The following is a 14,013-nucleotide window of genomic DNA, read 5'->3' on the forward strand; positions in this document are numbered from 1 at the left end:
CAAGCTCAATTAATAGCTTAATTTTGTTCCCACTCTGTTTGTTACAGTTTTGAAAATCCAACGTAACCTTTAAAAGTCTTGTGATCCATTTTTTTTTGTATTCCTCGGGTACCAAATCTGGTATAAAACGTCCCAGCTATATATCATATTTACGGTGTATACACTAAAGACCATGAAGTTTCACATTTTTGGATTTCAGTCACTCAAAATTTTCCATAAATGTTCTTTATATCATGTTCATCTGAAGAATACTTTCTTCTGTGAAATAATAATAGATGTATCATAAATAGTTTTAATAAGTATGATTTAATTACATTGGAAGAAAAATACATTAAATAAATAAATATAATAAACTCTTGAATAGACTGCTGTTTTATTTACATCATCCAACCCATAATGAAGAAGAAGGGATTGACTTCTGAATCACATAAATAAATAAAGGTTTAGCTAAAACAGAACATACAATTACTATATATAATACTATGACAGTGAAAACAGACACATATTCACAAAATGTAAAAATGTCTTTCCGTCTGTGGGTCTTGAGCATCAGTAATACACACTTCTCTTCAGAATGTACGGCCGTCTTGATTTATTGGTGCGCAGTTGCCTTTTTAGTATATAGGGAGATTTCCTCTTCAGTGGACTGTCGCTGTTTTTGTCCAGCTCCAGATATTCTTGGTCGTCTTGGAGCTGAAATGAAAGACAGTGCCCCTCAGATTATTACAGGACTGAAAATCACAGCAATTGGGTGGACAATGCTGTCAATCAACTGCCACGCCAGGAATTCAAATGTTTATAAACCATTTAGCCCATTTATGTGTTGCAATCAATTTGGCAGCATACGCTATTTCGATAACGCTTTACAATATGGTTTCATTTGTTAACATTAGTGACCTATATAACATGAACTAAGATTTTTTGTATCAGTTTAACACCTACTAATGCAGTTTTAAAATCTAAAGTTGTGTTTGTTAACATTTGGTAATGCACTGTGAATATGAACAATTAGCTTTTTACTAATGTTAACTAATAAATACTTTAATTATATATATTGCTCGTGTTAGTTAATGTTAGCTAATGCGTTAACAAATGAGATATTATTGTAAAGAGATGGAAATATTTCTTCTTTTCATGCTGCTTTTTCAGCCTGTTCTCATCCTTTGGCATCATACATGTGACGCTTTGGACATTTCGTTGAAATCTTACGCACATGGCATCCTTTAGCATCAATATGAGACGCAGAACCCAAGGCGTCATACAGATGACGCTCGTCTAAATCCAACGCACATGGCATCGTTTAGCGTGAATATGAGACGCAGATCCCAAGGCGTCATAACCGTACCCTACCCCAGAACTAAGGCCCCGTTTACACGAGAACGATTCCGGGTGAAAACGTAAAACTATTTTATCGGATGTGCCTTTCGTTTACACGGCAACGGCGTTTTGGGGGCTTAAAAACGCAAAAAAGTGAAACCACCCTCCAAAGTGGAAATCTTAAAAACGTTCCACCGTCGCGTTCCCGTCTAAACGGTAAAAACGCAAATCTGCTCACGGTGGCTCTCGTCGCGTACGCGTTTACGTCACAGGCATGCGCTAGTACAGGAAAATAACAACCAACATGTCAGATTATTTCCATTCGTCGGACCTTCAAGTTGCCCTAGCAGCTCTGAAAAACATACAATAGTCTTTTTAGCAGTTGTACAAAATATTCTAAGATATTGGTGTTGTTGTGTGGCAGTGCTTCACATTGCCACCTAGCCGCCTGGAGTGCACACTACATCGAATTTCACACACTTTTGCGTCACCATATGCACGCGGATTTCCCAACCATAACGCTCGTCTAAACGCAGAATAAAAAGTGATAACGCAACGCCACTTTTGCGTTTTCTCTTCAGATCGTTTCCGTGTAAACATAGCCTAAACCTACCCATAACAGTGCGTGTTATATTGACGCTAAAGGATGCCATGTGCGTAAGATTTCGAGGAAATGTCAAATGGCGTCACCTATATGACGCCAAAGGATGAGAATGCGGCGTTGGCTTTTTTACGTAACTGAATTCCTTAGTTATATAGAAAATGATTCCTTGTTATGAATTATTAAGTGGCTGAAGAAGAAATCTGCATTTACAAGAGAGCATGCTCAAAGTCGACTGTTTTTTTTAGAGCATGTCAATTGTTTATTGTCTCATTGTCTGTGTCGATTCTCACCTCTCTAGGCTGCAGGACCCTGCAGAGGTTCTGAAGGTCATGCATTTCCTCAAGCATTTGTGCGAGGGTACCCGAGACCCTCTGTTCATAGTCAGCCTGAACCTCGGTGTCCTCCTGCTCCTCCTCGCTGCCCCAGGACTCCCCGAGACTGTTCATCAACCTGCACACATCCTGGAGAGGCAGCTGCCACAAGGGGGCGATGTGCTTGCCCTGCTTTACCTGCACACACACACACACCGCCGGAGAGAGAGCAAAAATGTTTACAATAACTCAATCTCAGTATCAGCTATAATTCACCTTATATAAAAGTCATGCTGTCTTCAACCATTGCTATTTTCTCAGTCCACTTACAGGGTGCCAATAATGGATAAGCACATTTTGAGTTTTCTCTAGACACTTTATTGGGCTTCACAGGATGAATCTAAGATCAAGCTGGGATATCTGGAAATCTCTTTTCAACCTGTTGGCTGTAAGTTTGGGTAAGTCTTATATTACACTGTTCTTAAATAACACAATCCCCTTCCAGTTCATGGATCTGATATTAAAAACAAGAGTTCATATTCTCAGTAATTGAAACATATCAAACTGAAAGATTTTTCCTTTTTAAAATAACAGAGGGAAATGGCACCTGCATAAGACCCGCAGGCTGTCGATCTGCCATTAAAATAACTCTATTCCTCTAGAATTAAATTAGACTTGGCCAGCTGACATTTTAAAAGTAGCATTAAAGACATAATATTTAATGTCCCTATTTGAAGTCATAATTAACTCTGCAGAAGAGAACATTTCTATACTGATAGATTGCCAGAAATTGTGGTCAGAGTTAAAAAGAAAATCTGTAGAAAATTACAAACACCATGATGCTATGATATTCTCTATTGATAATGGATAATAGTCAGATGTGCTGATGATAGATAATGGATGTTGATGCATTGCAGAATATTGCTCATTGAATGAAGGCAGCTGAGCATTATTTTGGGCAATGGCACATCATTTGGTCCACCAATAGAGCGTAAAAGCTTCATCCATTTTGCTTTTTGAGTACACAGCACCTGAATTTCTGCCTGAATCAATATTATTTTTAAATGTGTAATTTCATGTTACATTTAACATCACTTAGCATCTACATTTATGGAACGCTGTACAGCATGGCATTCATCAAGACAATAACCTTTTTATAAATCATTAAGTGACAGGAGCACAAACATAAATTTACTATAAATCATCCCACATCCATGTGCTATTCTCTGAAAGGGCTTTTCCAGATGCCTTTGTAAAAATATTTAGCTGGTAAAGAATATTCTTTATGTTTAATATAATCTGCTGTCATTTTTTCTGAGTTGAGTTGTTTAAACTTTGAAAAAAAAATGCATAAATATATATTTATCTTTTTTCTATTTTTCTACAGGTACCATGCTTTTTTCACAGTACCAGAAACCATGAAATAACCATGACTTTCATTTAAAATTCAGCTGCCCTACAGTCAAAGGGAATATCTTTATTAAGGCCCCATATAAGGCCAGTATTGCCTCTGTTGGCTCAGGGTCAACAGGTGTTTTAAAAGCAATACTGTACCTTTGAAGTGAGGAGACTTCTCAGTACCTCTTCCTCTATTGCCCTTTTTCCCTGGTCTATATCTGAAGAGGGAGAAAACACACAACGTCGACATGTTTTAAACGTAGCACTGAGAGTCAATATACACATCAAAGTACAAATAAATTCTGCAAATTTCTTGTCTGCAGTAGTGAGTGTGTTTTAAATTCAGTTAGATCTAAAGAAAAAGTTAAATGGGTTTTTGAGATGGGTAGACACTTGCCCTGCAACATGTTTTAAATCTATAAGGTTTTAACATTAATGTCTGTAATACTTTTAGAGTTTGATGCAAGTGACTTATTTATTTCAAAGGGAAATTGTGATTATGCCATAAATAAAAGTCATTTTATCTTTATTCAAAGTTTTATCTTTATTCACTTTCTAATAGTTATCCAAACATGATCAAATCTAATGATACATACTATTGATGAAAATGCTGATAATCTCGATATCAGTAAGATAAAGATAACTGATAGTTACTGTATACCCAAACTAAGACCATAAAAGACCATATTTTTTTATGTGAATGTTAGCTATCAAAGATCATCATCATAAAAGATTTATCTTGCAATGTATTGGTCATTTTGAATGGTAATTAAATCTGGCTAAATAAGCAAAAGTAAAATCAGTCTGTATAAAGTGATAAAAGTGCACCTACCTGAACATAGTCCATTACACAATAAAAAAAGGAGCATAACGGAGGTCAGCTGCATCTGCATGTTGTTAGTAGCCCCACAGTTTCTGTACATTCAAGCTGGGCCCAAGTCCATAAGGTTAAAGGTCATAAAATGGTATGAAAGCGGATGGAAGAATAAGAGAGATAAGTTGTAAGAGAGTGGAGAAAATCACAGCGCGTCCTGCTCTCGGTTTCTTTTCCAACCTGTTTGCTGTGTCTTCTCTTGGCTTTCTCAGAAGTGAAGTGAGGAATGGCGGGCTCCATTCCACCTGGTATATAAGAGCCTCTATGATGTCAGAGGAGCTGCACTATCGTTCCTACCCCTCCCATATCCATCTCCATATCTCTCTCTCTCTCGCCCCCTTGTCCTGTGTCATGATGACATCAGCAAACACCTCAGAAACCACTTTGTTGACGTCAAAACTTCCATAAATGCTAATTTGATGTTCCTCTCATCACCATGCTTCTAAGAACAAATCATAAATTCTACACTCCCCTTTCCTCCTTTAGATTGAAGAAAGATAAGAGAGGATGATGCCTTCATCTGAACTCATTGATATTGTCCTCAAGAATGACCAATCTTTGCATTATTGTCCGGCATACTTTCCATTGTTATATGTTGCTCATACTGTGCTGAGATAAAAATGTAAACTGTTTTGAGAGTCCAAAGTGTGATGTTCAACCTTGAAACATTCTCTCTGTACATTCTGTAATGAAACAGTCTTTACTTTTGATTGCTTCCAAAAAACAAACATTCCATCCAGATAGGCTACATGATGACAGGGTTGGATTATTATTTATATTATGATGCATTATTATTCATCAATATACTGTAGTATAGAGACCAGGGAGTGTTGTGACACTGTTTGATAACATCAGTTTAAGCAATTGAAATGGTCACACATGGCCACCAACCTGCTGTGGTTAAAGACTTTTTACAGAACTATTGCAGGACTTTAGAGTCCAATAGAAAGACTATAGAAAACAAATCCTATTTTATTGACACAAATAAAATGAAATATCTATGTTAGCTATTGGTGTTACAGACCATTCAGTGGAGAAGGTTGTAAAATCAACACTCTTTTGTATGTAATTTTAACTTCTGTAATTCATTTATACAGATTTGAGCTTAGATGGCTAACTAATTAAAATTGTTGCAGAAAAAAATGATATCAGTTTGAAAGATGTATGCAGTGCACTCTTTAAAAAAAAAGGTTCCAAATGGGGTTCTAAAATTAATTAATTTGTAAAATATCTGTGTTTGCTGAACCATTCCAGTAGTGGGGTAGGTTGTCACATCTACACTCTTTTGTATTTAATTTTAACAGTGTGTAATTCATTTTAAACTGATTTGAGCTTAGTGATATCTGAATAATTCAAATTGTAGCAGATGTGAATATCAGTTTGAGAATTGAGACAGGTATTCTTTTAAAAAATAAAGGTTCCAAAAGGTTTACAGTGATACTGTTTAAGAAACCATTTTGTCAAAAACCCTTTCAGTGAACAGTGCTGCTTAAAATAAACATGTTATTTTAGTGTAAAGAACATTTTAATAATCTAAAGAGCCTTTTTCTATCATAAAGAACCTGGAAAGGTTTCATGGATGGTAAAGGTTCTCACCATCGATGCTAATAAAAAAAAACTTTTAAAATTTTTAAGAGTGTAGCGTAGAAATACAGACATTGAAACAAAACAACACTCCCGGTTCACCAATCTAGTGGTACAGGACAGAGATGCTATCACAATCATCAGCTCCACACAGTTCTCCGAAAGGCGAGTTTAGTCGCCTCCCTCCGTGTGAAGTGGGCCGGCCCTGTTTGAAACTCCTCTTACTTTGAAGCTCGCAAGTTGTTCAACTTTTTCCACGACCAGCACTTCAGTGGTACTTTCTTGATTAGGTGTATGCGCTCCGTTCTGTCGCACGATGCCTTGGATCTGACCTGTGATCACATTGACGCAGGATGGCTCCTTTTGGAAAAAACTTTCTGAAAGCGCGTTTGAAGAACAGGTATGATTCAAACCATCCATTTCATTTGAGATTGCACCACATACCTTTTAATAGAACATTTAAATATATTTATTAGGTCGGCGTAAAAAGCTTGAGAAGCAATTCAATATTTGTCTTTTTTTTCTCAGAACCGTTCGCAAAGAAACTCGTACCTATAGTAGCCTATAGTTATTATGGACTGTAAACTCTTCGTCACTGTAACAACACTTCCTCTGACTCAAGTGTTTCGCCGCATGGTCGCAGAGAGTCGAGTTACACTAATGCTGTTGTTCTGCAGGCTCTGGTGCCTCTCTGGATGCAGGTAGCTGGCGTTAAGTAACGCCAAAATGTGTAATTTTTTTCTCAATACTAAATCCTGCATGACGACGGATGTGCGTATTAGCGCGTGAGTGTTTGATGAAATGAACTGGAAAGGCTTGATATTGTAGCCAGTGTTGAGTATTGCGGCAAGTATTTAACTTAATTATTTTGTTGTGTCTATAATTAGTGTAAGTTATGTAATTATGACAACAAAATCTTTTTGTTTTAACTTGCTTGTTTAGAGAAAAGCTTGTGATTTTGGTGCGATTGTTTGAACAAGTGAAGGATTCTGGGTGTAAAAAATATGGAGTTTGACACAAAAATTAACCCACCAAAGGAGGTCAAAGAATGGGAGGTTTTTAAAGTATATGTTCTTTTTAATTATAAGTAGGCTACATAAGCATTTAAACAATATTTCAATAAACAGAAGTAAGAAGAGTGTGCTAAATGTGTACACTCACGAACAAGCAGGTAACCATAGCAGCCAAAATTACACAATTGCTGTCAGTATCGATCGGTACAGGATGACAAAATGTAGCCTTATATTGTCATTATTTATAATGTCATTAGAGACATACAAATCATAAATATTATGACGAAAACAATTAGTTTTTGCTTAAAGGGATAGTTCACCCAAAAATGAAAAATTTCTCATCATTTATTTACCCTCAAGTTGTTTCAAACCTGTATGAGTTTCTTTCTTCTGTTGAACACAAAAGAAGATATTATGAAGAATGCTGGTAACCAAACAGTTGACTTATGCCAGTATATTTTTTTCTTATTCTGGAAGTCAATGGCTACCGTCAACTGTCTGGTTACCAACATTCTTTAAAATATCTTCTTTTGTGTTCAACAGAAAGGAATTCATACATGTTTTAAACAACTTGAGGGTGAGTAAATGATGACGGGATTTTCATTTTTGTGTGAACTATCCCTTTAAAAGATCTTCAGTAGCTTATAGTTGAGGGGTAGCTAGACTCTAGTGGCGTCAAAAGATATTTTAGTTTGTGTGAGATGAACTTCAATTGAGCCCATAAATTACTGACAGAAATTATTTTATAAGTGTTTGTACACTTTAAAGTTTCTCTCATTGACACCATTTTGCAGTTAATTTTAAGTGCCCTAATTTACTTTTGATGTCTCAGTGTTTCCATATAGTCTAAATGGTTAATTATTCAATAGTTTGTTGTAGTGCTTATTAAAAAGGACTCTCTCTCTCTCTCTCTCTCTCTCTCTCTCTCTCTCTCTCTCTCTCTCTCTCTCTCTCTCTCTCTCTCTCTCTCTCTCTCTCTCTCTCTCTCTCTCTCTCTCTCTCTCTCTCTCTCTCTCTCAGATGGCTATGCAGCAGGGTTTATGTTATGTTATGTTTTGCCAGATTTTTCTCCCTTTTTTATTAATATATGTTCTGTGCAGGATATTCTTTTGCACAGCAAGACATTAGTTGTCCTTACCAGTCTTTTTTAACAGTGTAAGCTTGAAACTCTCTGAAGGGGCATTACTTTTATGCTCCTGTAAAATCACCTTTAAAGCATTAGCCAACTGTAATTATCTCAAATGTTCAGAGGGAAATCTAATCAAAGGAAATATAACTCTGTGTCTGTTTTATTTAATGTGGTCCATACAGAATGACATTCGAATAGTTGATTTATACATGGTTTAATTAATAGACATGCTTTGTTTCGTGAAGGTATGCTCTTACAGCGACAGTTTAAATATGGAGGTGGTTATTACACTTAACTAAATTACCTCAGCTGCCATAATTGTGTGGTTATTTTAGTACGTAATGTCACTAGTTAATGCCTAAATAAGAACCTTAGAGCAGCATTGCGATTTTGAACCTGTACTTTGCTTCACTGGAGCTATTGAGACAAACTGCTCTACCTGAAATACAATGAATATGTTTTGTCGTCTCAATTATGCATATGAGGTAAAGCGATCTTTCTGAAAAAGTGTTTTTTTATTTATTTATAAAAAATCTCATGCTTTTAAGACAGGGCTCAGAGGTAAAAGTGAATTTTCACGGTATAATGTTAAGGAAACATGCTATCTCTAGCACAGTAAAATAGAGGCTACATTCTAATTTATCCTTGCCTCTATTTTACTGTGCTAGATAGCATGTTTCCTTAACATTATACCGTGAAAATTCACTTTTACCTCTCTCCAGTTCACATGTGCCCTAAAATCTCTCTGCCCTCTCAGATAACATGTTAATGAATCATTTGATACAGACAGTACCCATTTAATATGATCTCACAGCTGCTCTTAACTTACATGGTCATAAATGTTACAACTGCCGCATGGGGATTTATTATTTTATCAATATCTCAAACTTAGACTAAATGTATTAATATAAAGATAATGAATTTTGTTAATGAGATTATTTGTTGTTGATGTTTAATTTCCCAAGCATAATTTTGTACAGCCTAATAAACCTTGATATACTGACTGTCAAGGAGATTATGTTCCTTGTCCAGACACTGTGTTGAGTGAGTAGAAAGATACAACATGTTCTCTGTAGTCAGTGATCCTGTCTTGTGGCAACACATGTTTTTTTTTTTCTTCTTCTTCTATGAGTTGAGAAGCAGAGTGTTCTGTTCTTTTCACCTTCAGTGGTTCTGACAATGTTTCTAGTGTTGTGATCATTAGGGTACAAAAAATACATCAAATCTACATTTCAAAACCAGCTTTTATTTTATGCATTGTGATGTGGACTGACTTAACCTGATGTTCACTGATCCATAGTTATGTTTCTGTAAATACAGCAGACAGTTTGTAAGTTTGTTGTACTGCTTCTTTGCAATATCCATGAAATGGACATTTATAATTTTTCCATTATCTCACGATACATGAACTTGTTGGCAGGATGTATGTAACAGGATGCTGCTGGTCACCATTGATTTTCCCACAAGACAAACACAGGTGCTTCCATTCCCCCTCATTTGTTTCCTGTACTCATGACAATTTTGGAAAAGACTAAATAAAGTAGACCATTTCATGAAAACAATATTGAATTCCCAGTGTAGACTATTCTGACATTTCTTTTTGTTTAGATTCATTTAACAAGCTCTTTAAATGGATCAAAATTGTATAGCAAGCCAAGAAAGCATGCACATTGTTAACCAGCTGAGTGTAAATGCTTGTATTGTATTGTAGCATTTTGTCTATTTCAGTATAATGTTTCTGACATGTGTGAACAAGCCACTGTATACTTTTACTTACTTGTTATGTAAATGCTAGGGTTGCACACTTCTATTATGATGTAATGGGGATGATGTCATATGGAATTACCAGCACAGGTGTGATTAACTTTTAGAATAGCATTGTATACAGTAAGTTTAAATTAATGTCATACAACATTAAACAAATGGCAATCTTGCATTTAGTTTTGTATACTTTTTCTGTCTATAAAAGCCTTTAACCCTATACAATACACAATATATTTAAGCATTGCATCCGTTTGTCTCATATACAAGCAGTGTGGTCTGCTATGTAAATAGCTCAACTATTTACTTTTTGTGTGGAGTAGCAGCAGAGTTTTCGAAATATTAACTAACCACCTGCATTCTTGCATTTGTTGCATTCTTCTGAGGTCTTTCATTAAGAAAAAATATACTACTTGCATTTTTGTCACCCTTTACAAATAAAAATGCTATCTATCTGTCTGTCTGTCTGTCATTTATTTAGCTAATAAATAAACAGTATACCTTTGTATTTAAAATTGGCTTTTAATAGCGTTTAATTAGCCTCTACAATATTCTGATCTAAGAGAGATAATTAGTCATACTGGATGTTATGACCTGAACAGAATGAAAAATTACGAAACAACCATTTCAGATAATTGAGGGTATGATACATTTGTCATGAAGCCTTTTGCTCATCTTAGTAATGACAGCCATTTAGTGTGTCATTAACATCTGAGTTATGGATGTGAATCTGTGTCAAGTATGACTCTTGAAACATAGATATATGTGAGCTTTAGGGCTGCAACGATTACAACGTCGACAATAAAAATTTGTCGACAAATATCTTTGTTGTCGAGTAGTCGTTTGATCTCACGTGACCTAATGTAAGGGCCTGCAATCCCGTGATTTGACCGCTACGGCGCTGTAGCGCTAGAGTGTAGTGCAGCCCTTACAAATGCTATTGCGTAGAAGAGAAAACAGCGCGAATTATGACAGTGCAAACGAATCCGAACTAGCAAGGTTTAGGTTTGGGAAAGTTTCACAAAACTTCAAATCAAGAATGCTGTCGTGTGCAATTTTCACGGGAGCACAACATGCATGTTGGGGTGCAAGAGGAAACATCCCGGCAAAAGAGGAGCCGGTGAGAAGTGTGTTCTCCAGCTGGAGCTTAAGTTAGCCTACTAACCAGCGGCAAATCTCTCTTTATTAGAGAATGCAATACTACTAATAATAGTAATAATATTATCAATAGTAATATAATTACAGTAATGTGATGACTTATTTTGTATAGAATAAAGCTTGATCGAGCTTAGGAGTCAGGGCTGTTTTTATTATTGTAACACTATTAGTATATTAGGTATTATTATAGTCTTATCACTTGCCTGTATTTTGTTCAATAATCATGAAGACTTACAAAACGAGATGTTATATCCTTCCTATGATATAGGAAGAATATCATGTCAGTTACTATCATACTATAAATTAAAAGGTGAATGAGAACGTCTCTGTCAGCTCAATTGTCATGTAAAAAAAGATTGTAATTTTATAATTATAATAATTGTTTGCAGATTAATATTTTACCATTCTTTGTGTCCTGAAGTAAATGTCCCTTTTTCTGTTTCAGTTCTAAGAAAAGCAGTGGGCCTAATAAACAATGCTTAGAGAGCATTTGTGTGTGATTTGAGTTGGACCGAAATCTGAAAACTTAAAGAGAATGACCTGTTTAGTTGGCTCAAAGTTCATTAAAACAACTATTTCAAAAGCTGAAGTGATTTTCTTTTTTTATATTATAGTTAGAATATGTATAACTCAATGTTTTAACTAATTGGAAAAGCTGAATAATCGTTCCAAACTTACTGATTAGTCTGTAAAATAATCGACGATTAGTCGATTAATCGTTCTAATAATCGTTAGATTAATCGATTATCAAAATAATCGTTTGTTGCAGCCCTAGTGAGCTTTATGTATTTCACCCCATTTGAGTGTAATAATGAAACAAGTCTGTCCATGTGATTTACCATGGGTGTTTTTAGGCATGAATGTCTAAAATCCCGTGTTACTGAACACAATTTAACTCACGAATGCTAAATTATAGTATTGCTTTTATGTTTATGTTAGACAGAGGTAGACTGTTCCAGAGCTTACGGTCGACTACAGAGAAATAATAGTGTTCAATAAATTCATTATTAAATATAATATTAAATATAATAATAATGTATCATTTGTCCACCTAGTTCATATAATAACTGTTATCCATTTCGTAATATAACATTATTTGTCTTTATTATATAAAATGACCATAGTAGCCATAAAAGATTTTAACACTTGCGATTGTGTTTTTTATAATACACACTTGTTATATCTCTTTACCAGGTCTAAGGTTGTAGAGGAGACACCAGGGAAGGAAATCCAGGTGCTTGTGTGTCACGAAGAAAAAGTAGTCTGTGGTGTGACCAAGCACACAACCTGTGCAGATGTAGTTAAGGCTTTATTGGAGGACCACAAGACTGTACCAGAGAGTAAGAGGCTCTTAGATGGGGAACCTAAAGACTTCTGCATCCTGGAACGGTGGAAGGGTTTTGAGAGAGCACTGCCACCTCTTACTCGGATCCTTCGGCTATGGAATGCTTGGGGCGATGAGAGACCTTTCATACAGTTTGTCCTCATGAAGACCAGTGACTTTCTGCCATCATCCAAGGGAGCCAAGAGGGCCTTGAAGTCTCGGGGAGGGAGGTCCAAGAGATGGGACCAAGGACCTGCACAGTACGCCAAGACGGTGTCTACGGAGAAGCAGAAGCGCATGGTGAAGAAGGCCTTCCGTAAATTAGAGAAGATCCAGAAAGGAGAGACATCCGAGGGCTCAGAGGAGATCAATAAGCTTGTATGGTTGATCATCTCCCAGGATCAGACCATCAGGCAGCAGATTCACCAGATGCGTGAGATAGACTTGGAGATTGAACATGCAGAGGAACAACAGAGTAACAGCCCCACGCCTCGCTCCAGCATCACCGAGAGTGATGACGGCCAATCGCTGTCCATGTCCCAATTTGACAACCAGCTTCAGGAGTACCTGTACACCAGTGATGGAATCGAGCAACTAGAACTACATGTTTCCAGGCACCAAGAACTCATTGACCAGCTCTCTCAAGATATTGACTTAGAGCTGAGGAACTGGACTTCAGATTTGGAGGATTTAAAAGGAGCAGCAGCTGCTTGTCCAGAACTAGAGCTGGAACCCAACCTCTCATTGTCCTCCTCAGATCTCGTAGAGCTGGAAAGCTTACGCAAAGAACTAGAGGCAAGCATGAGAGCTGGGCTTTCCCTCCATGTCCAAATGCAGGATATCGAGAAGGAACTGCAGCAGAACAAAACAGACCTGCAGTCCCAGAACCAGGAATACCAGCATTTAGTTGCCCAACTCAGTGAGCTTGAGCTGGGGGCCTGTCTGGACCAGCCTAGCCTTGTATCTCTGAAGAGCCAGATCAGGGCCACTGTCTCTCAGCAGACAGTAGGCAAGGTAAGACAGACATGCTCCCCTACAGATGCAACAGACACAGACTCCGACACTGGAATAAGCTCTACTCACAGTCAGGACTCACTGTCGCCCTGTGTGGACAGGTCGCCGCCTCTGGACACTGATGTTTGAAGCTTAGGATTAATTGTGTTTTTAATACATACATGTGCTCAATGACTCCAACAACGAAACACACAGCTTAAAAGGATATTTCACCAAAAAAGATATTTTGAAGGATGCTGGTAACCAAAACTGTCCATTGACTTACAATATATATGTACAAAAATCACTGAGACATTTCTCAAAATATCTTCTTTTGTGTTCCACAGTAGTAAGAATATCATATAATTTTGGGAAAATATGAGTAAATGATGATAGAGATGATGACAGAATGGTGATGAGCGATCCCTTTAACATTTGCTGTGCTGTTACAGTTATATATAGAGATAGATGTGTATACATTTTTACTCATCTCATGTTTTTTCTCGCTATTAGAATTCATGTGCACTTAAAGCCCGCATTAAAAATA

At 36.7% G+C, this 14,013-nt stretch overlaps 2 protein-coding genes across 2 annotated transcripts; one reads left to right on the forward strand and one right to left on the reverse strand.

The window, feature by feature from the left end:
• Positions 1-287: 287 nt before the first annotated feature.
• nts (neurotensin) lies at positions 288-4,659 on the reverse strand. The gene is made up of 4 exons (XM_056261396.1): positions 4,463-4,659; positions 3,787-3,848; positions 2,212-2,430; positions 288-693 (listed from the first exon to the last, which is right to left on the reverse strand). Exons 1-4 carry the CDS (start codon positions 4,551-4,553, stop codon positions 550-552), a joined length of 516 nt encoding a protein of 171 aa, XP_056117371.1. The 5' UTR covers positions 4,554-4,659; the 3' UTR covers positions 288-549.
• Positions 4,660-6,307: 1,648 nt separating this feature from the next.
• On the forward strand, positions 6,308-13,704 carry rassf9 (Ras association domain family member 9). Its single transcript, XM_056261206.1, has 2 exons — positions 6,308-6,488; positions 12,344-13,704. Exons 1-2 carry the CDS (start codon positions 6,442-6,444, stop codon positions 13,614-13,616), a joined length of 1,320 nt encoding a protein of 439 aa, XP_056117181.1. The 5' UTR covers positions 6,308-6,441; the 3' UTR covers positions 13,617-13,704.
• Positions 13,705-14,013: the final 309 nt, after the last annotated feature.

This window comes from Rhinichthys klamathensis, unplaced genomic scaffold, assembly GCF_029890125.1.
Source record: "Rhinichthys klamathensis goyatoka isolate OS25496 unplaced genomic scaffold, OSU_Roscu_1.1 h1tg000181l_1, whole genome shotgun sequence".
NCBI classification, from domain to species: Eukaryota; Metazoa; Chordata; class Actinopteri; order Cypriniformes; family Leuciscidae; genus Rhinichthys; species Rhinichthys klamathensis.